Source organism: Lissotriton vulgaris, chromosome 1_1 (genome assembly GCF_964263255.1).
Source record: "Lissotriton vulgaris chromosome 1_1, aLisVul1.2, whole genome shotgun sequence".
Taxonomy (NCBI): domain Eukaryota; kingdom Metazoa; phylum Chordata; class Amphibia; order Caudata; family Salamandridae; genus Lissotriton; species Lissotriton vulgaris.
In genome coordinates, this window is record NC_141685.1 from 761,594,914 (window position 1) to 761,617,274 (window position 22,361).

At 50.1% G+C, this 22,361-nt stretch overlaps 1 protein-coding gene across 4 annotated transcripts in view; it reads left to right on the forward strand.

The window, feature by feature from the left end:
• The window catches only part of SMG7 (SMG7 nonsense mediated mRNA decay factor), a 582,851-nt gene extending 560,852 nt beyond the window's left edge, over positions 1 to 21,999 (forward strand). For all 4 annotated transcript variants that reach the window (XM_086955704.1, XM_086955713.1, XM_086955721.1 and 1 more), the window contains 3 exons: positions 5,349 to 5,519; positions 5,607 to 5,764; positions 19,411 to 21,999. In XM_086955704.1, coding sequence (XP_086811830.1) covers positions 5,349 to 5,519; positions 5,607 to 5,764; positions 19,411 to 19,524 — 443 coding nt within the window. In that variant the 3' untranslated portion in view covers positions 19,525 to 21,999. The remainder of the gene's footprint in view (positions 1 to 5,348; positions 5,520 to 5,606; positions 5,765 to 19,410) is intronic.
• The last annotated feature ends 362 nt before the right edge of the window (positions 22,000 to 22,361 follow it).

Consider the following 22,361-nt stretch of genomic DNA (forward strand, 5'->3'; position numbering starts at 1 on the left):
AAGGCAGACAGGTTTCAGTTGGGAACAGGATGTATGCTGTCTGCTCTTTATAATAAAGGTCGAATTCCGAACCTGATAGATCCCACCAAACACACAGTAGCGATGTGGCCTGCAGCGCAGGCACGGTTGGGATGGCAGGGAGTCATTACCCAGCTCTCCCTGCTCTGGGACACTAAGCAATTAGAAAATCTCAGAAACAGCAAGAGCTTTGCACAGTGGGATGCCATCAGTATCTCCACGGTGGGGGACCTGTGGGACAAGGGGAGGGTGCTCCCGTTTGAATGGCTCCAGCAGCAATAAGAGCTAGCGCCGACTGAGAGGTACAGATACACACAGATTAGACACGCGCTGCTTGCAGCTTTGCCAGAAGGCACGGAAGTGCCTGAGGCCTCCCCAATGGAGGATAGGTTGTTAACAGACTATATGCAAAAACGGGCCACATCATTTACATACCGAAAACTCATTAACAACCTGCCAGACCCCACAGTCTCTCTCAGGGATAAGTGGGCGCGCGAGGTGGGGGAACGAAACAGAACGGCAGGAGGCGTTTGCCTCGCCAAAGGAGGTGGGGATACCAATTAGACTCAGGCTGGTACAGTTCAAAGTTCTACACCCCATATACCACACTAGATACACCCTATGCAAGATGGGCAGGGCACACCATCCCTATTGCCTCAGAGGATGCAGGGAGCAGGGGACATTCTATCATACAATGTGGCAGTGCCCCAAGATGGCAGACTATTGGAAAAAAATAATGAGAACGGTGTCACAGACGGAGGGGGTGTCCCTCATCCCAGAACCACGAAAGTGCCTTCTAAATGTCTGGGAGCCGAATGACCTCACGCATCAGGCGCAGGCTTGGGTAACGATGGGACTAATGGTAGCGAAGTGGAACATAGCGCAGAGATGGGGTCGGCAGAAGTGCCATCTTTAGCAGCATGGTGTAAAGAAATGGATATGGCAATGATGGCGGAGAGGACAGTGTTTATTAATCGGGGCTGCCCCCGGAAATGGAGCAGGATATGGTCGAACGACTGGGGGTCCAGAAAACTGCTCTGGACCTGCTTGTATCGTTTCTGGCCAATAGATCACAAGCAGTATCTCTAGGACCCTACCAATCATCGAAGGTGTCTCTGCCGTGTGGGGTCCCTCAAGGCTCATCCCGGAGTCCGACACTATTTAATATCTATGTGTCGGACCTTGCAAATGTCATCAAAGCATTTGGGATGAGCCTGACCTCCTACACCGATGACACCCAATGGGTACTGGCTATCAAAGGGGACGGGGATGAAGTGGCCAATCGATTCACGAGAGGAATGATGGCAATAGGTGACTGGATGGCCACGAATTGTCTGAAACTCAATTCAGAAAAAACTGAAGTGGTCATCTTCGGTCATCTCTCCCCGGGCTGGTCACCTGTCTGGTGGCCACCATCTTTCGGTCCTCCGCCGAGTCCAGCTAGCAAAGTGAGAAATCTAGGCGTCATCTTCGATGCTGGCCTCAATTTTATGGCACATGCGAATAAAACTGCAGCTTCAGCTCATATGAAATTGAGAATGATTAGGAAAATACTACCTTTCCTACCGAACACGGCCGGGGAAACACTGGTCAGCTCACTAGTCCTGTCCTCCTTGGACTATTGTAACGCTCTATTCTTAAATGCCCAAGTCCGAGTGACAAATAAGATGCAGTCAATCCAAAATGCAGCCGCACGAATGCTGGCTGGGATCCCCAAGTTCGCACCAGTTACAAACATCATTAGGGATCTCCATTGGCTCCCGATACGCAGCCGTATCAAATTCAAATCGCTGTGTATTGTTTACAAGTCACTCAATAATCAAGGTCCCCACTTTCTCAAACAGAATCTTCTCCATCATGTCCCAACCCGATCTCTTCGTTCCTCTATTCAGAACTTCTTGGCTGTGCCTTGCACTAGAACAGTCACCTGGGGCGACAGGCGTTTCCTGGTTGCCGCCCCTAGACTCTGGAACACCCTTCCTGCACATATCCGAGCAAGTCCCTCCCTGTTCACATTCCGCAAACAGCTAAAGACGTGGTTATTTGACCAATAGCCTTGTATATCTTCTTTACCCCAGTTGCTGATCCATCCCTTAACTAGCGCTGAGACGCCCACGGGTATTCGCCGCGCTCTACAAATGTCAATAAATAAATAAATAAAATAAATAAATAAATATGGGGGGCATGGAATAAATTCCGGGGAGATATTTGTGAGCCACCGCCTGAGCATGCTGAAGAAAGTTCAGATGGGAAGCAATAAAGTATGGGCTAGAATGAACCTAGAAGATTTTTTTAAAAAACATCGACGTACTCATTCTTATGGCTCATAGCTATCCTCCTTTTTCTTTTTGTGGAGTATCCCCTGACGAAGGGCCATAATAGAGCCCGAAATGCATTGGGACATATAAGCATTACTATTTACTTGTATTGGATGCAATAACTTGAGAAAGTCTTATGGTGAAAGTCAGAGCAAAAGCCATGAAATCAATGGATTGCTGAACAAGTGATGAACTTTTTGATGTATTAACAGTTATTAAATCAGTGAAATGAAGTAACTATTGCAGTCATTTGTGCGGTGCTCGGAGGTGCTCTACCTCACCACGGGGTGGCTTCGTAATAGACTTTGTATTATATTCGCTGCTTGGACACAACAGCGATTCCTCCGCAGCACGCCACAGACCATTATCTGGAATATAATCGATTACCATTACGCAGTGCCAGCCCAAATCACTTTCTATGCTGAAGAAAGTTCAGATGGGAATCAATAAAGTATGGGCTAGAATGAACCTAGAAGATTTGAGTGGGGAAATGCATAATAGCAGAAGGATATGTATCGACGATAGACCTAATTTGTTATCATGGGAATATAAATTGGTAGTGCTGAACGAATATGTACAACCTGTAATGTATGCCACAGTTGGCTTTGACAACAATAAAACCGATTTAAAAAAAAAAGATAAGAGCAGGGCTCAACCCTATTTTGCCACTCTTGACTCCATATAGAAAGCGCAAATGTGTTAACATGTAAGTCACACTCCATGGATGTCTCCAGCCATAGAGCCGGTCCATCAGTTGATTACGACACCCTGATTTTCCTGACCTAAAATTTACTCTGTTGCAGAACGAGGCCTTCAAAGGAGCCATGCTGCACATTTTCAGTGTGCTTTAGTCTCCATCTAGCATGGCTTTAGACCCCATTGATCTGCACTGGCCTCCAGTCAGGTTACCACCCGCAGGTCCCTCCCTATTGCAGTTTGTTCCCGTAGAACCAGTTACTGGCCCTTTACCAAGCCCTAAGATCCTAGTTTGCTCCCTCCGCCCAAAGCTGGTACCAGTGCCAGTGGAGGATCGGGTGTCAACACCCACATCGGATCTTGAACCGAGTTTGGCCCAAGCTTGACCGATGTCACCCTATGATAATAAACTAATCCTGCACCTTGGCTGCTTGACAGAATCAACCGAGGATCGATTATATGTTAGGCACTCATTTGACCCCGTGCCAGAGCAGGAGGGAACCCAAGATATTGATGAAGATGATGGTGGGGAAGGTGGCCCTGCTCTCTACTCATTACACTGATTATGCCTTATATCTTAATTCACAGAATACTAGTGTGCTTGATGCTTTCCAAGAAACAGAGCTCTACTCCGCACATGGGCCAGCTATGAAAGTGAGACCAGCCCATGTGCTGGAATTACAGCTGCCCTCCATTGAGACTAAAACAGATGTTTTGTTGGAAATCCAGCAACTTGGGCCAACATAAGCAGCCACAAAGGGCAACTGTGGTTAGGGCAACTGTGGTTTGGAACAAAGGCTGAACTTGTGAAAATACTGAGACCCATGTCAAGGTCCCACAAAGCTTTTCTTTGTTTACCAGATTAGCCATTGTAGTTTGCCTCCTACAGGTTTGTGTCTTCCCTTCTCCCTTTGTTGTACATCAGTGGGACCTTGACATGAGTCACACTTTTTTCATGAGTTCAGCCTTTGAGCTTAAGCATAGTTGCCCTTTGTGGCTCCTTACATTGAATACTGTATTTTTGAGTCCTATTACCTCGGCTCATCATGTTAGCAAGCTGCAAACTGTGTCTGTTTTCCCTTCTTTTGCCACATTTTTTTTTACAGACAAACTGGTTCTAGGGACCAATGCTGGCTTCCTGCCTAAGGTTGCCACCACATTACACGTAAAACAGTGCATCACTTTACCAACATTCACTGACCTCCTCTCCCACTAAAGAGGAGCAGAGACTGCACTGTCTGGATCCTCTCATCGCCATCAGTTTTTGTATTGGTAGGACCTTGATTGCTGGTTGATGTTCTACTTTTCATTGGCTATATTTGCTCCAAGACAGGCAAGACGTTTCTGCAGCATACTGTCCAGCTGGCTTGCACTATACATTAAAATTTGGTACGCTGTTACCAAGAGCATCTGAGCCATTTCCACCAAGGTGAAAGCTGTTATTCGGCATTGTCCAGGGATTATCCTGTCCTGGACCTTTGCCGGTCTGCAGTAGGGGTTCATTTCTTTACCATGTATTATTGTCTCAACTCTGAAATGTGCAGGGATGCCCATTTTGCCTAATCTGTGTTCTAGGATTCTTGGTTTAACCATCTCATTTGACCCATCACCATAGATGTTCTGTTTGGTTACTGACTCGAGGTATAGAATCTGCAGGTAGAAGTATCCATCAGAACAACAAGTTTTTTTTCCCGTTTGTAATGATGTCTCTATGCCTGCAGATTCCTCATGGATCCCACCCTACTCCCTGTTCTGAGGAGTGATTATGTCATTTTTAATAAGCTTTCAAGTTTGGCTTCATACATGGCATTTCTGTCCGTCTCGTCTGCCTCATCTCTACTTCTCAGGGTGAGTAACTGATCGTCATGCCCTGGGGTAGAGTCCTATGACTTTGTGACATGTCTGGAGTGGTTCCCAGAATCTAGTCTAAGCTGTGGCACCACTTGCCACCAAAGGAGTGTTATTGCAGATTTTCCTAACCCAGACACATGCCTGGAGGGATTTAAGATGTAAGAAAGTTGCAGGTAGAAATAGAATCCCCCAGAATCCATCAGAAAGGTTGCTACTGAAGCTAGATAACTTGTTCATCTAAGAATTGGTTTAGTACTGTTGGCCCAACCATTCTTTTAGTGCTTTTAGTGCTGATATCAAATAACCTCGACATTGCCTATTACTTATCTTTTTTATTTATTTATATTTTAACATCTTGTATCGCGTACATTTCTATTAATTGATTACTGGGTTTGTAAAGTGTAGAATAATGAGGAATGTGTTCTCATAGCACGTTACTGATTATGTTATGTTTGTTTAAAATAGATCACTCCACACCGGCTAGCCAGTCTCCTCACTCCTCAAACCCAAGCAGCCTTCCCAGCTCTCCTCCAACTCACAATCACAACTCTGTTTCCTTCTCTAACTTTGGACCCATCGGGACACCAGACAGCAGAGACAGAAGGGTGGCTGATCGATGGAAGACTGATAAGCCTGGTAAGTTTAGCATCTTTGAGTCATTGTCTTATTAGCTTACCTTGCAATCCCCGTCCTATTAATCTCTCTTGCTTGTTACCTTTCCAGCCATGGGAGGATTTGGCCTAGATTATCTAACTGCAACATCTGCCTCCAATTCTGTGAGTGGCTGGCATCAGCCTGGGCCTCAGACTGGCAGTAATGCCTGGGCATCCCACGTTGGCTCCCGGGATGATTCATCTGCGGTCCTAATGGAGAGTTTAAAGGTGAGCTGTACTGTAAATAGCTGTTTAATAATTTGAACAAACTGCATTTTGTTCCTTAAAAGCTCACCATATCTGTTAATGGATGAATTTATCATGTGCTTTATTTGGTGACGTGATGGTCCTGCTTTTTATTGTGTGTATTCGGACTTTTGATGCAAATCGCTTGTTTAATGCGGGGGGGGTTGTACTTTGCTAATCCTTTCCTTGTATCTGAAATGGTAAAGTCCATATTTTACTACGTTTGCCACTCTTTGTAATACTGATGTCATTTTGATTGTGGTTGGGCTAACTACTACAGTTGCTTAAAATGTGCCAGAAAAAGCAAGTTACTCAAAAGCATCCGAATGCCACAACTCCCCCATCTGTTATTTTGTTTTTCTTTTTGTTCTTTTTTTTTTTTTTTAAAGACAGTGCTGCCAAGGACATTGTATCTGCTAGTTTGACTTGGCTCCCTCTGAATGTCTGCATTCGTTAATATAAGGGTTAATTTTCAATGTGGTCCTGACAATCTTCCTAAAGAATTGTTTCAAGTGTTATTATATTGCCCTACATACCCTCCTTCTCAATTTAAGGACTAAAAAGCTTCTCAAATTAAGCGTTATATCCCTTAGTATTTTTTAGGCATCTGTAGTACACATCCGGTAGTAGGCACTTTTGAGACTGCGGGTAGTTCTGTTGCTTTCTCTCATTTTTAGAAAATATTTTATTCACATTTGACATATAGAGCTAACAGACTTGTGTTGCTGTTCATATACTGCACAATAGAAACTTTTTTCAATATACAACTCTAAGTAAATCTACGATCAGATAGAGACTACTAGCCACATATTCCTTATCATAGAATTATCCCCATGCATGAGACTGGATCCGGAAAATTTTATTTGCCATCATCTCTGCGTGCTGGCAGTGGTACAACGTGACTCCGCCCTGACGTCATCCGTGGGCGTGACGTCAGCGAGGTCCCATAAGCCCCACCCCGGCACACTGATGTCAGTTCTTTCTCTTTTCTGTGTGCAACGCAGATCCGGATCGTGTCCTGGCCTGTTTTCAGGCCTTCTTTTCACGCTTTGCGTTGAAGAACAGAGTGCGGATGCCTTCAGGCTTCAAGACGTGTACTGATTGTGCACGTCAGATGTCGTCGACGGACCCTCACCCTATCTGTATGTGGTGTTTGGGCGCGCACCATGACTCCACGGACTGCGAAGCTTGTCAGCACCTCAAACCGAAGTTCCGGCAGGAGCGCCGGATGAAATTGCTGTCGGCCCGCCTGTCCAGGTCGGTGTCGTCCCAGCGCCAGTCCCCTACCTCGGAAGTTAGGAGCCGCCGATTCAGACTGCGGCATCGCCCTGCGCCATGGCCCCAAGGGCGTCGCTCGCCAGCTGGTAGGTCCTGCAGCTGGTCTCCGAGGCCTTGCCCTCATTCAGCGGAGGGCACGGGTTCCCCTCGGGACGTGCGCCCTCGCCTGTCTCCACCCTACCCGACGTTTCCTGGCATCGGGGTGACTAGGGCCCAAATGAAAGCCTACGCTGCGGCTCTATAGGCTTCTTTGCCCCCCCCCCCCTCCTCCTCCTGCTGAGACGTCTGCGGATCCCTTGCCTCACTCGGGGCCGTCTGCAGAGTCGCTGGCAACTTCGTCCCTGGCGCCGACAGGTTCGGCTTCAGGTTGTAGGAGGGTGATGTTGTCTGGGCGCGGTCCTGCGGGGCTCACCTCTTCGACCCACGGCATCCCTGCCTCGCCGCACATCCCTACGGGGCTCCCTGTGGCGTCGCAGGAGATCACCGGGACTCTGGGCTCGTCCCCGAGTCGCCCTCGGTCTTCTGTGAAGGCGACTGCCTCGCCAGAGGCCGAGCCGGCACCTTTTCGCCGTGGAAGGCTTTCCTTCCCGGCCCGGGCGGTGCCGTGGGTGGAGGCCGGGGCTTGGGGTGCTTTCCCGAGCTCGTCTCAGTCCTCTACGCAGGCGGCTGCCTCATGTGAGGTCAAGCCATTGCCTTTTCGGCGCCGTTCCTTAGCCGAACTGGCGCCGACCCTGCCCCAATCTCCTAGGGAGCACGTGGTGGTGGAAGTCGACTCGGCGCCGCCTATGTCCTCTCTGGCGCCGACTGGCATCGCGCCTGTGCTGGACTCCAAGGCGCCGTGCCGGCGTCGGGTCCTCGACTCATCTTAAGAGTTTCCTTCCTCTCCAGAGGTTGGTCAGCTCCTGGTCTCTTCTTCTCCGTAGACGGGCCGCCGCGTCGTTGCTTTTACACCAGCGTCTTCTAGGGAGGGCTCCTCGTGGTCCCCGTGGCCTCAGCCCTCAGACACTCTCTTCTGCATCTGCCTTTGGTTGCTCCACTGGCTTCTCTGCCATCCCCGGGGGCCCTCAGGTTCCCCACTCGTTGATGGATCCCCCACTATTCAGGGGTTGGTCGTTTGTTCCTCCAACTGGACTTGGGGACGGACGGCTTAGTTTACAGCCGTCGCCCATGGAGGAATTGCTTTCTCCCCTGCTGTGCCCTACAGAGGTCAGTGTTGCCTTTGTTTGGGCTATTTCCACGACCGCTGGCATTTTGCAAATGGGTGACCCGTCACACCATTCCCTATGGATCATCTATTAGAAGTTCTCCACCAAGGCTCTGGTGGGCAGGAGCTGCTTCTTCCATTCGAAGCTTCGCTCCACAATTCTCTTCTGGCAGCTTGGGGGCGTCCTGCCACAGGTGATCCGGTGCCTCAGCCGCTCCTACACCGCCACCATCCTGCTCCACACGGCCCGGTCTGCCTTTCATTCCACCCTTCTACTCCGGGCCCACTTCTGCAGACTGCCTATCCGTCCTTGCCTTTGGTGTTGGTTTCTCCGTCACAGGAGGTCCGATGGTTAGATTCATGGGGGCTTAATATCTTTGCTTAATCCAGTGCTCCTTTGCAAGCGTTTAACACACTTCGTGTGTTGGCCAGGGCTACCCCCAGCTTGTGGGAGTCTGTGGATTCACTTCTGTCTCGCATCTCCCAAGACGATGCCCGCGCTGATTTACGGCACCATGTGTTGGATGGTAGGGAGTTGGCCGTGTTTATTCTCCGTGCAGCCTTGGATGTTGCTGATGCTCTCGCCCGTGCTATGGCCAGTTCTGTGGCTCTCCGTCGCCATGCTTGGTTGCGGGAAGGTGTTTTTCCTGAGAATATTTGAGAGCATCTAGTTGACCTGCCCTTTGATGGGGTTCCTTTGTTTAACACCCACGCGGACTCCGCGATTCAACGTCTCCTTGCGGGGCACAATCCTCCTCCCCCTCCGTAAGCTTGGCTTGTTGATCCCCCGGAGCTTGATGGGAAGCGTTATCCCTTCCTGGAGTCTGGTGTTTTGAGTGGCCCGCCTGTATGTTCGTAGTGGTTTGCAGTGCTTTCGGGGTCCCTAGGTTGCCCCCCTCTCCTGATGGCTGCTGGTTCAGCCCTTTTGGCAATTGTGTATTTTTTGGCTGATTGGTAAGCCACAGTGATGTTTTGACTTTTGTGATGAACACAGTGCACTCAGTATTACCATAGAATAAGTGTACACGGTTCTTAGAACCAAATGATCACTATCACCTTTTCCACCAGATCGACTATTGATCTTTCCATCTATTTTTTCCTTTGGCTAATCATTTTCTTTTCGCCACTTTTCTCTTCTTTGAAACTCATCTTCTCGTTCTCAAACGTTGACCTTTTTAATTCTGCCCGAATCCCGTCCTCCGCATTATACTATTGATAGACAATGTCATATGTATTACGCTAACAGATGATGATGTAATCTGCATTTTTTATAATCATTCATTGAATATGTGCTATACTTGGCTGCTTTCAGGAACAAGTCCCCTGATGAAGGGCAAATGCCCGAAATGCCTTGGGCAGATAAGGAAAATAAGCTTGATCATGTTATGAATTAATAATGTGAAGAATGAAAATCACTCGCAAATAATAAAACATACAACGTATGAATCAAATTGAAGGAATTTTCATTGAATAAATCCGAAGAAAATGTTCCATTGAGTGCATTGAAGGGACGCTGCTCCCAAGGGAAACAGCGCTATCTCGTACTTCTGCGTCCCTACACCCATGTTCTTTCCGGTGTGGGGGCCTACTTTACTCTTCTTCCCCTTAAATTGCTTGGGGTTTCTGGCTCCTCTGAGTTGGGGTATTTTGGCTATACCTCAGCCTTTAGCTCCTTCCAGGGGATACAGCCTTCCTTGATGGTGTTGTCTTGGGGTAATTTGCCGTTACTCATCTGTTACGGACTTGTTGCCCTTCACTGTTGAGGGTTGTGATGGCAGACTCTTCATCTGCTAGGATATTCCGCACATGTTTTTCTGCCTCCAGGGAGAATGTCGCCATAGCTTGCAAGGTTGCTCCTCAGAGCGGTGCTCTGCTCTTTCCCTGCTATGGTTTCAGTACCTTAGTGCCTAGCATTTTTCCAAATGGTGCTGTTCTTCTCCTTTTGCTTGTTCCCTTTTCTATTTTCACTACTTTTTCGCACACTGTTCCCATATTCTCCACAGTTTTGTTGTGATGGTCACGTGGAAAATTTCTCTGAAGAAAACGGACGTCAGCGCGCCGGAGTGGGGCTTATGTGACCTCGCTGACGTCACGCACTCAGGGAGGAGTCACGTGGTGCTGACCCCGGCACGCAGAGATGCTGTGGCAAAGGAAATTTTCCAGATCCAGTCTCACGCCTGGGGATAATTCTTCGTTAAGGAATCTACCAGATACATCGTTACCGAAGGTAAGTAACTTGTACTTCTAGCAGGGCATAATACTTAATTTAGTCAAGCAATACAGTTTGTTTAAATTCTGACACACCTGTTTCAACAACATCTCCCATTGGAAGCAGTTTACCACTACACATTTTTCTGCAGAATATCCAGATTAACAATAAACTTTGTCAGGTTGCTATAGAGACCTGTTATCATACTTTCTCTCTAACTGCGACAGGTATCTATCCTATTCAGTGAACCTTTGACGTACACTTCAATTTCTAATCAAGCTATTGAAGGCCATTATCTCTGCCGTTACCCATGTGTTCATTTCCGCACGCCATCCAAACAACAATGGCACAGCTACACTCTTCTATCCCCTCGCTGTTTGTCTTTTTGCCAACAGCAGGACTAAATCTGCATACTTAAACACTGTTGCATGGCGTTCGGTCTCTGGAAACATCCCTGCTGTAGGAAAGTGCCTCATTTTGAAATGGTCAACCCCACTTTTTGCGTGGTATTTGATGTGATTTTGACTGGAAGTGCACTGTGTTCCTTCAAACCAGGTTCCTGGTGCCAGATCTCTCTCCCAAAACTGTGCAATTGTACCCCCTTGGCAATACCTTTAGCACCCTCTAAGTCCCTAGTAAATTGTACCCCTAGTACCTGAATCTCAGGAGATGGGTGATGAGGAGGATTGGGAGGGGTCTGAGGACCCTCTGACCAAGGAATGTCAGTCTAATATGGACTGGGCAGGAGACCTTGGGGAGGCCAGTGGCCTGGACACCTCTCCAGACACTGGATTTGTCTCTCCTCCTACCGTAGCTTCGGAGGAGGGAGCTACCTATGGTGTGGTGTTAACGAGGGCTGCCAAGGCCTTGGGCCTTGAGCTCCCTGTCGCGGCCGTGAGGACTAACCTCCTCACAGAGGTCCTAAAGCCGCAGTCATGCTCAATGGAGCCTCTGCTGCCGTTTAATGAGGCCTTGACCGACGTTCTTTTGGGCACTTGGTCCAGGCCTGCTATGGGTTCGCCCGTAGATAGGAACGTGGCCAGACGCCACCGCCCGGCTCCGGGCGACCCATGTTTCCTGTCCTCCCACCCCACCCCGAGAGTCTGGTCATCCAGGCCTCTAATTCCCAGACCGCATTCCCGACGGCCCCGCCGGACAAGGAATCCAAGAGGTACGAGAATTATGGAAAGAAGATATTCTCATCCCTTAGTTTGGGACTGCAGTCTTACAACACCGCATGCCTCTTGGGCCGCTACACCCACTCTCTGTGGGAGACGGTGGCGGAAGTGCTGCCAGAGGGCCCGTTGGAGGTACAGGCCAAACTCAGCCAAGCCCTTGTGGAGGGCCGGAACGCAGCCAAGTATTCCATCAGGTGTGGGCTGGATACTACTGACTCGCTAGGCAGAGCGATGGCTACGACAGTGGCAGTCAGGCACCACGCCTGGCTGAGATCCGCCAATTTTTCGGCAGATGTCCAGAACACTCTGATGGACATGCCGTTCGATGGCCCTCGCCTCTTTGGCGACAAGGCAGACCACGCGCTTGAGCACTTTAAGGACTCCAGGGCTACGGCCAAGTCCTTGGGCCTCTCGGCCCTGCGCCAGTAAACGGGTGCCTTTCGCTCCTTTCGTGGCCAAGGAAGGGGCGCCCCCACACGTGCCGCCAGCCACTCGCCGCAGACTATCGTCCAGCGCAGCGGCGGCCGTGGAAACCGCCGCGGAGGCGGTCGGGGAACAAGGCGGAGTCAGTCCACACCTGCCCCCGCGGCATCCACCTCTAAACCCTCCTAGTCTGTGCTTTTCGGCCCATGTGACGCCAGTGAGAGGCAGGGTTCGCCATCACCACTCTCACTGGCGCACTGTCACTTCGGACAGGTGGGTGCTGCAGATCGTCCGGAGGGGCTACTCCCTCCCCTTCGAGACGACTCCAAAAGCCATGCCACCGCAACACCACCGCGTATCGGGGGATCACTGCGGCTCCTGCAGGAGGAGGTTTCGGCCCTCTTGGCCAAGGGGGCCATCGACCGCGTTCTTGGGCCAGAAGTAGGACGTGGTTGCTACTCCCACTAATTTCTGGTACCCAAGAAGGGCAAAGGGGGCCTACGCCCTATCTTGGATCTGAGGAACGTCAACGGCTTCCTCCGGAAGGAGAAGTTCAAAATACTGACTCTGGCTCAGGTCTTAGCTGCCCTAGACCCAGGAGACTGGATGGTAGCGTTGGACTTGCAGGACGCGCATTTCCACATCCCCGTCCTGCCGGCCCACCTGCATTACCTGCGGTTCACGGTAGGCCACGAGCACTTTCAGTTTAGCGTGCTCCCCTTCGGCCTTACCAGCGCCCCACGGGTGTTCACGAAGGTGATGGTGGTGGTCGCAGCTCATCTGCGCTGGTTAGGGGTGTCAGTCTTCCCCTACCTAGACGACTGGTTGTTGAAGGCGGGCTCGCCCCAGACTACGGCGGATCTCCTGCACCAGCTGGGATTTTCCATCAATGTGCCGAAGTCACACCTGTGCCCCTCTCAGAAGCTCCTTTTCATCGGAGCGGTTCTCGACTCGGCGCAGTTTCGGGTTTACCCGCCCGAACAGCGGGTTTGGGATATACAGGCTCTGATTCCGATCTTCCGGCCTTTATCCCGAGTTTCGGTCAGGTTGATGCTGCGGCTTCTGGGGCTGATGGCCTCCTGCATCCTTCTGGTGCATCACGCACGGTGGCGGATGCGGGCTCTGCAGTGGGACCTGAAGTTTCAGTGGGCCCAGCATCAGGGCAACCTGTCAGACCATGTCCTGATCTCGGAGGGCACTGCGAGACAGCTGCAGTGGTGGCTCACGGACCGCGATTGGGTCAACGGCAGATCCCTCCCCCTTCCCCAACCGGAGCACGTAGTTGTGACGGACGTGTCCCTCCAGGGCTGGGGAGGCCACTTGGGAGAGGCGGAGATCAGAGGCCTCTGGTCTCCGGCGGAGTCCCGGCTCCATATCAACCTGTTGGAGCTGCGGGCGATTCGTCTGGCACTGAAGGCATTCCTCCCGTCTGTCCGAGGGAGTTAGTGCAAGTGTTCACGGACAACACCACCGCCATGTGGTACTGCAACAAACAGGGCGGGGTGGGGTCGTGGACCCTCTGCCCGGAGGCTCTGTGCCTCTGGCAATGGCTGGAACATCAGGGCGTGACTCTGATGGTTCAACACCTGGCAGGTTCTCTGAACGCCAGGGCGGACGAACTCAGCCGACGGTGCTCGATGGATCACGAATGGCGTCTGAACTCGGGCGTGGCACAAGGCCTCTTTCTGCAATAGGGAGAGCCTCGGTTAGATCTATTCGCCACCGAAGAGAACGCGCAATGTCATCAGTTCTGCGCGTTGGAATTTTCAAGGCGGCACTCGCTCGGAGACGCTTTTCGTCGCGAGTGGAGCTGCGGTCTGTTGTACGCCTATACCACTTCTGCCCAGAGTGCTGAAGAAGATCAAGCGCGACCGGGCACAAGTCATCCTTGTGGCTCCGGACTGGGCACGAAGGTACTGGTATCCCGAGCTACTCAGTATGTCAGTCGATCCCCCGGTTTGTCTGCCACTTCAGGAGGACCTTCTGTCGCAGCAGCAGGGGACGGTCCTCCACCCGAACCTGTCCAGTCTCCACCTCCATGCTTGGAGATTGAGCGGCGACAGTTGAGGCCATTTGACTTGCCTCCTGAAGAATGTAACATCATTCTGGCAGCCAGGCGTCCCTCCACAAAGTCGGTATATGCCTGCAGGTGGAACAGATTTGTGGCATGGTGCACAGCAAAGGCTGTGGATCCCCTCAATGCCCCTCTTTCTGAGGTTCTCCTCTTTCTTCTCTCTTGCCCAGCAGGGCTCTGCTCTGGGCACTGTCAAGGGCTATCTTTCAGCTCTTTCAGCTCTTTCAGCCTTTCTGAGGCTGCCTGACCAACCTTCTTTGTACAAGTCCCCTATCGTTAATCGATTCCTGAAGGGCATCACTCATACCTTTCCTCCTGTTCCCTTCGTGATGCCTCGGTGGGATTTGAACCTGGTTCTTACGTTTCTGATGTGCGCTCCCTTTGAGCCACTTCACAACTGTCCTCTTCACCTTCTTTCTTTGAATACTGCCTTCCTGGTAGCTATCACCTCTGCCAGGAGAGTGAGTGAGCTCCAGGCTCTATCTTGTAAGCCTCCTTTCCTTTCAGTCCATCCGGACAAGGTTGTGTTACGGACAAGGCCCTCCTTCCTACCCAAGGTAGTCACGGCCTTCCACATTGGGCAATCCATCACGTTGCCCACCTTCTTTCCGCCTCCGCACCCCTCGAGAGAGAGGAGGAGAGGCTCCACCGTCTGGACCCAAAACGTGCGCTCTCATTTTATCTGAATCGCACACAACAGTTCCGGGTGGATGATCAACTCTTTGTTGGATACGCGGGCGCTAAGAAAGGGAAAGTGGTGCACAAGCGGACCATCTCCCGGTGGATTATCTTGTGAATCCAGGCGTGTTACTCCTTGGCTAAGAAGGAACCCCCTGTTGGGCTGAGGGCTCATACCACTCGAGCCACGGCCACTACAACTGCCTTGGGCCGAGGTGTGCCCTTGCAGGACATTTGCCAGGCGGCTACGTGGGCCTCACTGCACACGTTTGCAAGACACTATTGCCTGGACAGTCAAGTCCGGAGGGACGGCTACTTTGGCCGTTCCGTCCTCCAGGACTTTCTGTTGTGATTATTGGTTCGCAGACCCACCACCACTGGGATGGTATTGCTAGGGTATCTATTCTAAGGTAAGGAATCTATCACTAACATGTCTCTTTCAGATGCACAAGTTACTACTTGTGTAACGATATATCTGTAAGAGACATTAGTTAGTGATAGATTCCTTACCGACCCACCCATCCTCCCTGTTCTGCGAACCGATATCTAGGGTTAAGGTCATCCCCTTTCAGGGCCCTAGTTTCATGGCACCAGTGTTGGTTTTTGGCGTGGCTCTGCGCTTCTGGCGCGGAAAAGCTGTGTCTAAGAACTGACGTCAGCATGCGGAGGCGGCGTCTAAGTACTCCGACGACGTCATCACGACGCCGACGACGGACGCGGAGCCGCAGACGACGCCTACCGACGCACAAGGGTACTGCTCCGCAAAAGTTTCCGGATCCAGTCTGACGCCTGGAGATATTCTAAGGTAAGGAATCTATCACTAACTAATGTCTGTTACAGATATATCGTTACACAAGTAGTAACTTGTGCCTTCGGACAGGTGGGTGCTGCAGATCGTCCGAAGGGGCTACTCCCTCCCCTTCGAGGCGACCCCTCCATCCATGCCACCGCAAAACCACCGCGTGTCGGGGGATACCTTGCAACTTCTGCAAGAGGAAGTCAAGGCCCTCTCTGCCAAGGGGGCCATCTGGCCCAGGAACGCGCTCGAAGTAGAGTGTGGATGTTACTCCCACTACTTTCTGGTACCCAAGAAGGGCAAAGGGGGCCTACGCCCTATCTTGGACCTGCGGAACGTCAACGGCTTCCTCCCGAAGGAGAAGTTCAAGATGCTGACTTTGGCTCAGGTCCTGGCTGCCCTGGAGCCGGAAGACTGGTTGGTAGCGTTGGACTTGAAGGACGCGTATTTCCACATCCCCGTCCTGCCGGCCCACCGGCGTTACCTGCGGTTCACGGTAGGCCAAGAGCACATTCAGTTTACCGTGCTCCCCTTCGGCCTTACTAACGCCCCACGGGTGTTCACAAAGGTGATGGCGGTGGCCGCAGCTCATCTGCGCAGGTTAGGGGTGTCAGTCTTCCCCTACCTAGGCGACTGGTTGGTGAAGGCGGGCTCGCCCCAGACAGTTGTCAGCCACCTCCAGACTACGGCCGACCTCCTGCATTTGCTGGGGTTCTCCATCAATGTGCCGAAGTCGCACCTGTGTCCCTCTCAGAAGCTCCTCTATATCGGAGCGGTTCTCGACTCTGCGCAGTTTCGGGTTTACCCTCCCGAACAGCGGGTTCGGGATATACACGCTCTGATTCCCATCTTTCAGCCGTTATCCCGGTCAGGTTGACGCTGCAGCTTCTGGAGCTGATGGCTGCAGGCTCGGGGAAGGTGATTCTTCAGGTCCGACCACCACTTCGAGAGGTACATTGGGTTCTTGGAGAAGAGGTAAGTACCCCAAAGGCGGGCACAAAGGGTTCATGTGCAGGGGTGTCTTTGGGTGTCGTGAAATCTTACCCTCGGCTGGTCGCGGTTGGAGGGGACCCTGGGTGCAGGCGTCATCTGGGTCTTCAAGGAGGGTCTTTGGGCACTGGACTTCGGGTCCAGGTCTTGGATCACTCGGGCACGGGCCGGGCTCTGTGTGTGCATAGTGGGCTGGATTTGCGGTTCCTGGCTGGCACCAGAGGTACGGTTGTTGGAGCAGAGCCTCTGCTCGGGGGAGTCTCAATCTTTGAGAGGGTCAAGGCAGGCTGGTCCTTCGGGTGTCGAAGGTTGCTGTCTGCAGGAGTCGCTGGGATTTAGCAGGGGCTGGTTCCAGGGTCAACAGGCCGGTAGGGCTGGGGCCAAGTCAGTTGGTGTCGTCCTGTTAGCTGCTGCATGGCGGGTCGTCTTCTTCTTTATCTTCTTTTCTTATCTGAGGAAGGAAGGTTCAGGTTGCGCCTAAATACTAAATTTAGGGGTGTTACAGGTAGGGCAAGGGCAGGGACCAATAGGTCCCTGTCCTGGGGTGGGTACACCCCCTAGCCTGCTCCTCTCCTGTGAAAGGAAGGGGGGGGTGGGCAGGAGCCTAGCTGTGATTGGGCAGGGCTCCACATATTCAAGATGGCCGGAGCTCGGGTTCGTGCTTCACCTCTCCCACCTGAGGGAGAGGTGGGAAGGGGGGGGGGGGGGTTGGCACAGGCTGGCACACCCCCCTTCCTGACGTAGGGTTTCCCGCCGGAGTACAGCAAGTGGCCTGGAGAAGCTCACAAATGGTGGCAGGCCTTTGAAGCTTCCCCCTGCCCAATCCCGGGGAGAGTAGACCTAGCACCTCACAGAGGATGTGAATTTTTGCAGGCACTGGAGAGCGGGGCTCTCCACCCAGGAGTCCAGCAGCATATCTGCTGTGTGGCAGACTAAACAGCAGACCAGTGCGGTCGTTTAGCAGAGGGCCGCCTGTGAAGGTCAGGAGGGTCACAAGTGGCCCCTGGGTGGTACTTTAGGTAAGACAGATTTCTGCTGTTTCCTAGCACAGGCCAATTGACTCCTGGAATATTCTCCGGACAGAAGGAGCCCCTTTCCGCCTGGGTGATTCAATGCTGTCGGACAAAGGCGGTGAGGGGGCTGAGATGAACAGTGTAGAAATAAGGGTCACGAAGAACCATGTTCTACATAGTACCAAGCCAGTGTGTTCATGCTGTACATTACTTCAATGCACTTTAAACAGCAACCAAAAAGTCCCAAATTACAGATTCAGAAATAACAGTAGAAGGGTACATTTTACACTGGTTGTTCGATTTGCCGCACAAGTCAGCCGCCTAAAGCATTATGGCTCGAGTGTTAAATTGACCATGATTGGCAGCTGAAAGAACACGCTATACATGAAGGATCCTCTTTATTGATGTCATAACGACACCTTTTTCTCAAATTTGCTTGAAAATGCAGCATTTGCCCTCTATTTTTATAAATGTCTTGGGAGAAGAACCCCCCCCTCCCCCCCCCCCCCCAATCCCCCTACCCCACTGATGCCGATCTGACTAATTTGTTACGCTCGTTCGCCAGTGGGCACTTATCCAGAACTTTCACACATGACCACTTTCAAATGTCACCAGCCACAGCTTCTGAACATTGCTCTCAGGGCCTGTAGCTACCTACAAGCTGATCATTTTGACACTATAAACAATGCTCAGTGCTTTCTACCTAGAAATTAGTCGGAAATCATTGAGAGATTGTGTCCTTCTCAGCTGATCAGGGAAATGACTTTACTCTTTCCCTCCCATTTTCCCTGCTTCATTTGTCTCTTCTGAAGTTCACCTCTAATCTGTCATTGTTGCCCCGTTTGGTCTTGCCAAATATGATTAGCAGTGTCTTCCATTGGCATTGAATTTTCTTCTGTTTATCCTGGTCCTTTGCTGGTTTAGCTAGATTGTCTCGCTAAATTTGAGTCTGGTTCCTGAACATTTGTGTTCGTCAGAAGAAAACCTAGCTCATGTGTATGGCTAGAAAGAACACAGTGCAAAAGCTGGGATTTTTTTATTGGGACTTGCCCAGGAATTTGAATCCACTCGAGGCTGCTTTGGTTGGTGTTTTACTATTCATATACATTTTAGCCTCTACCAGGATCAGAATAGATGGCTATTTCAGCATGCTTGGAAAACAAGGTGTCTTTTTATGATCCTTGAAACAGTCCGTAAGTGGATATTGTCCTGTATTATCGCTACTTTTCAAAATCTTTTCACTGTAGACCCAAGGCAAATGACACTGCAGGCAAAGCTGTCTGCTGCCTGTTTGAGAAATGTTGCAATATTTGGGATTTGCAGAGAGAACACCTGGAGATCGGTCCACAACCCTACCTTTGTTTTGATCCTGTCCCCACAGCACAATGAAGAATAAAACAGACTTTTAAGTGAAATGTATTTTCTAGTCTTTGATTTTAATTCCAATTGGCTTCATTCAAAACAGTTCAGATGTTGCATCCTGCTTGCATGTTTACTTTGTGATTTCTGTTTACTGCAGTGTGTTCCAGGGCCCTGCTCAAGGGCAAATAGCTCGAATGTGTATAAATTAAAATGTTCATGGCCAATATCTAAGATTAGAAGTATCCTTTTCTCACTTATTTTTGTGTTTATCAGAAGCATTTGTACAATGAGTATATATTGAAATATAGAAGTGTTTGATATAGGTGGTCACTGGGGACTGATATCTAAGCTGAAGTAATATGTTGTTGGCAGATGTAAGAATGTAAAACACTAACCACTGGCATCCTCCAATTTACCTTTCAGTCCATCTGGTCCAGCTCCATGATGCACCCTGGCCCTTCGGCTCTGGAGCAGCTACTAATGCAGCAAAAGGAGAAACAACAGCGAGGGCATGGTGCCCTGAACCCACCACATTGAAAGACCCGCCCGAGGTTGCAACCCTCGCTGACGAAGGCTCCATATACCATGGCATGCTGGGTTTGCAGGACTAGCTCAAGCAGTCCTCATTCTCCGGGGTGGCAGCCCTCAGTTCTCTCTCCGTTTCGCACAGAGGGCACAAGCGCTCCACCGACCTGCCGGGCGCACGAAAACAAAATCCATCTCCGCAGTGCGGCGGTGAACGATGGCAACGGCAAAGAAACCGAACGGACATAGGGACTCTCCCGACACCCTTCCTTAACCTCAAATGCCCATCCGGGCCCATTCAGAGGGAGAGAAAAACTGGTGTACGCATCACTCAGTTATCCCATCCGCCACCTCCTCTCAAATCTGCTGTGCATGCCTACTACCCCTAACCACATGGAAAAACCAAGATGGAAAGGGCAGATAGAAGCAACGGTTGGGAACTCAGTCCATGAGGCTAAGGAGAACAGTAGGGAAGCGGGTGGGGTAATTCATGAAAGCTTTGCTGATTGAAAAATGTCTTCAACATCTTTATTACCTGCTGGGGTCAGTAGTGTCCCCTTCAGCATAAAGATTGCCTCATCATCCTGCGTTTGCAGACTTACCTGTAGCCCTAATAATTCCATCCCTGCTAGAAGTCTGAACACAAGGCGCAGTTCTCCTCTGACATGGCATAGAGAAGACCAGAAGAGGAATGCCAGGCACAGAGCACACCTGCCTGCATGTCCTTAGTAATAAACTTTCCTAGGAGAACCACAGGACGTGGACTTCCTATACATGGGGGGCAGCATTTAAGCTGAGTCAATGGCTCTGTATAAGCCAGTGTCTCCTGCAGGGAACTACAAAGGGGAAGGAGGCTTGGGGTGGGTTTTAAACTCATGTACATTTTACTGTAGTGTAGGAAGCAACCTAGTCGTCAACTCACTGGGTCACTGGCTGGTTTTAATAGGTAGATTGCAGCTCAGAATTTGTGGGGAGGGTATTGGGAAGGGTTTTTTTTACACCCCCTCCTTAATTCAAGACCCTTGTGGTGTTACCCATATTTCTCCAAGGGTGGTAAGTGGTTATGCTGTCAGACAATGTAGAAAGTGCTTTTCCCTTAAGTGAAATTGTAGGGTTGATGGGGAATGTTGGCACTCAGTAGGGTAAAGAGGAGGGGGGTACTAGAGGTGGCATGGAGCAGTATGGCTCAGTATGGCAACATCCCTTAAACACACCCCTCCTAAAAGTTGGTTTTCTAGTCGGTAGGCCAACTTTGATATTCCTTGCTACAATGCTGTTTAGCCCAGTGGGTTCTTGTTCGCACTGTGTGTATGTGTGAGATACAGCCCATCCAGCCTCAATTGAAGGTGTAGCACTATGCTTCCACAATCTGAGTTTAAAAAGGGAGGCAATGAAGAAGGGAGAACTGTTTTAAGGGTTTATTTGCTCTTACAGTGAGAATGATCACCGTGGGATAAAATGAAAAACATCCGTCGCTGATTATTAAAAAAAAAGGAGAGATACATATTTAAATGTCTGACTGATAGTGATGTGAAGAGCGAAGTTGACTTTAATTTGGGGGGCTGGGGATTATTAAAGACTGTCGCCATGAAAATGGTTGAAGAAAAGTGAGACTGAAATACATCTCAAGATGAACACCTGTATAAGCTATCAAAGTGGCCATAATGTAACTGCTTTCTTTGGATATTCACATCCAATACTGCCATTAATTGTATGTCAGCAGACATTACAGAATAGCAGAGTAACTAAGTAATATTCTTGAAGGAATGAAAGCAGTTAGCCTTACAGTGGTAAGACCTTCTGCTGTAAGAATTTCTACAGGTGATAAAATCTTCTAATCGCCACAATTTTCAGGTAATTCCAGTCTGTTGTCAAGTAGCTCTTTGCCTACACAAGCAGTCAACTAATCCACAGAGAACCACTCTGCGCCTTCCTGAACCCCGAATGTGTGAGTATGGGCATGCAGACCTCTACAGGTCTCATTTGCATGCCTCTTGCCTGTGCTGACTGTTACAGCTCCTCCTGGCACTCCAGAGGTCTGTTTCTTTTTACATATCTGAAGTGTGGTGCTCCTTTGTTGCCTCTCTTGAACACACGTGTAGCGGTGGGGTTTGAAATTGAACAATCTTTTTGTGCTACCAAGGCAGGAGGGATTGAAAGCTGCTCTAAACATCCATTGCAGCAGCACCAGTAAAACATTCCTTCGTTCTTGTATTGTAATTGTCCACCAGGCCCAAAGTCACTAGCTCAGCAGGGCAGAGAACCCACCTGCACCAAACTTTCCACCAAACGACTGCTGCATAAGGGTCTTTAGTGGGCAATGGGGCCCCTCCATCCTATCCACTAGTGCTCAAGTGTTGGACAGGGGGCAGAGGTCGAACCTCAGCTGTAACTGGTTTGTGTTGTAAGCTTATTTGTGTTTGTCTGTGCAAAGACCTGCAGCTGCTGAAACCAGCTTTGCCTTTAATTAAACCGTGTTCTCTCCAACTTCACGTGTTATTTTCTGATTGGGTTGGAGGGTGGGGAAGAAAATTTGAGAAATGCTTATGAAGTGTGATGACCAAGAACATGAGCGTTAACTTACAGGTTGGGGGTAACATGGTGGTTCTCTTGTCAGTAGTCTTAAATAGAAGCCTACTTTGTGTTTTTGTGTAAGAAAAACAGTAACATTTGTAAAGTTGTTTCTTCAGTGAATCAGTTAATTTGGAACTCTTTTACTGTCAATGAATTATTAAGTTGCCCAGTTCCTAGTCTAAATTGCCTGAAATCTATAGAGGAACATTATTGTTCTGAAGGTTACAGAAATTATCACTCTCATAATATTTCTAAACATTCCAAGCTAGGTCCAT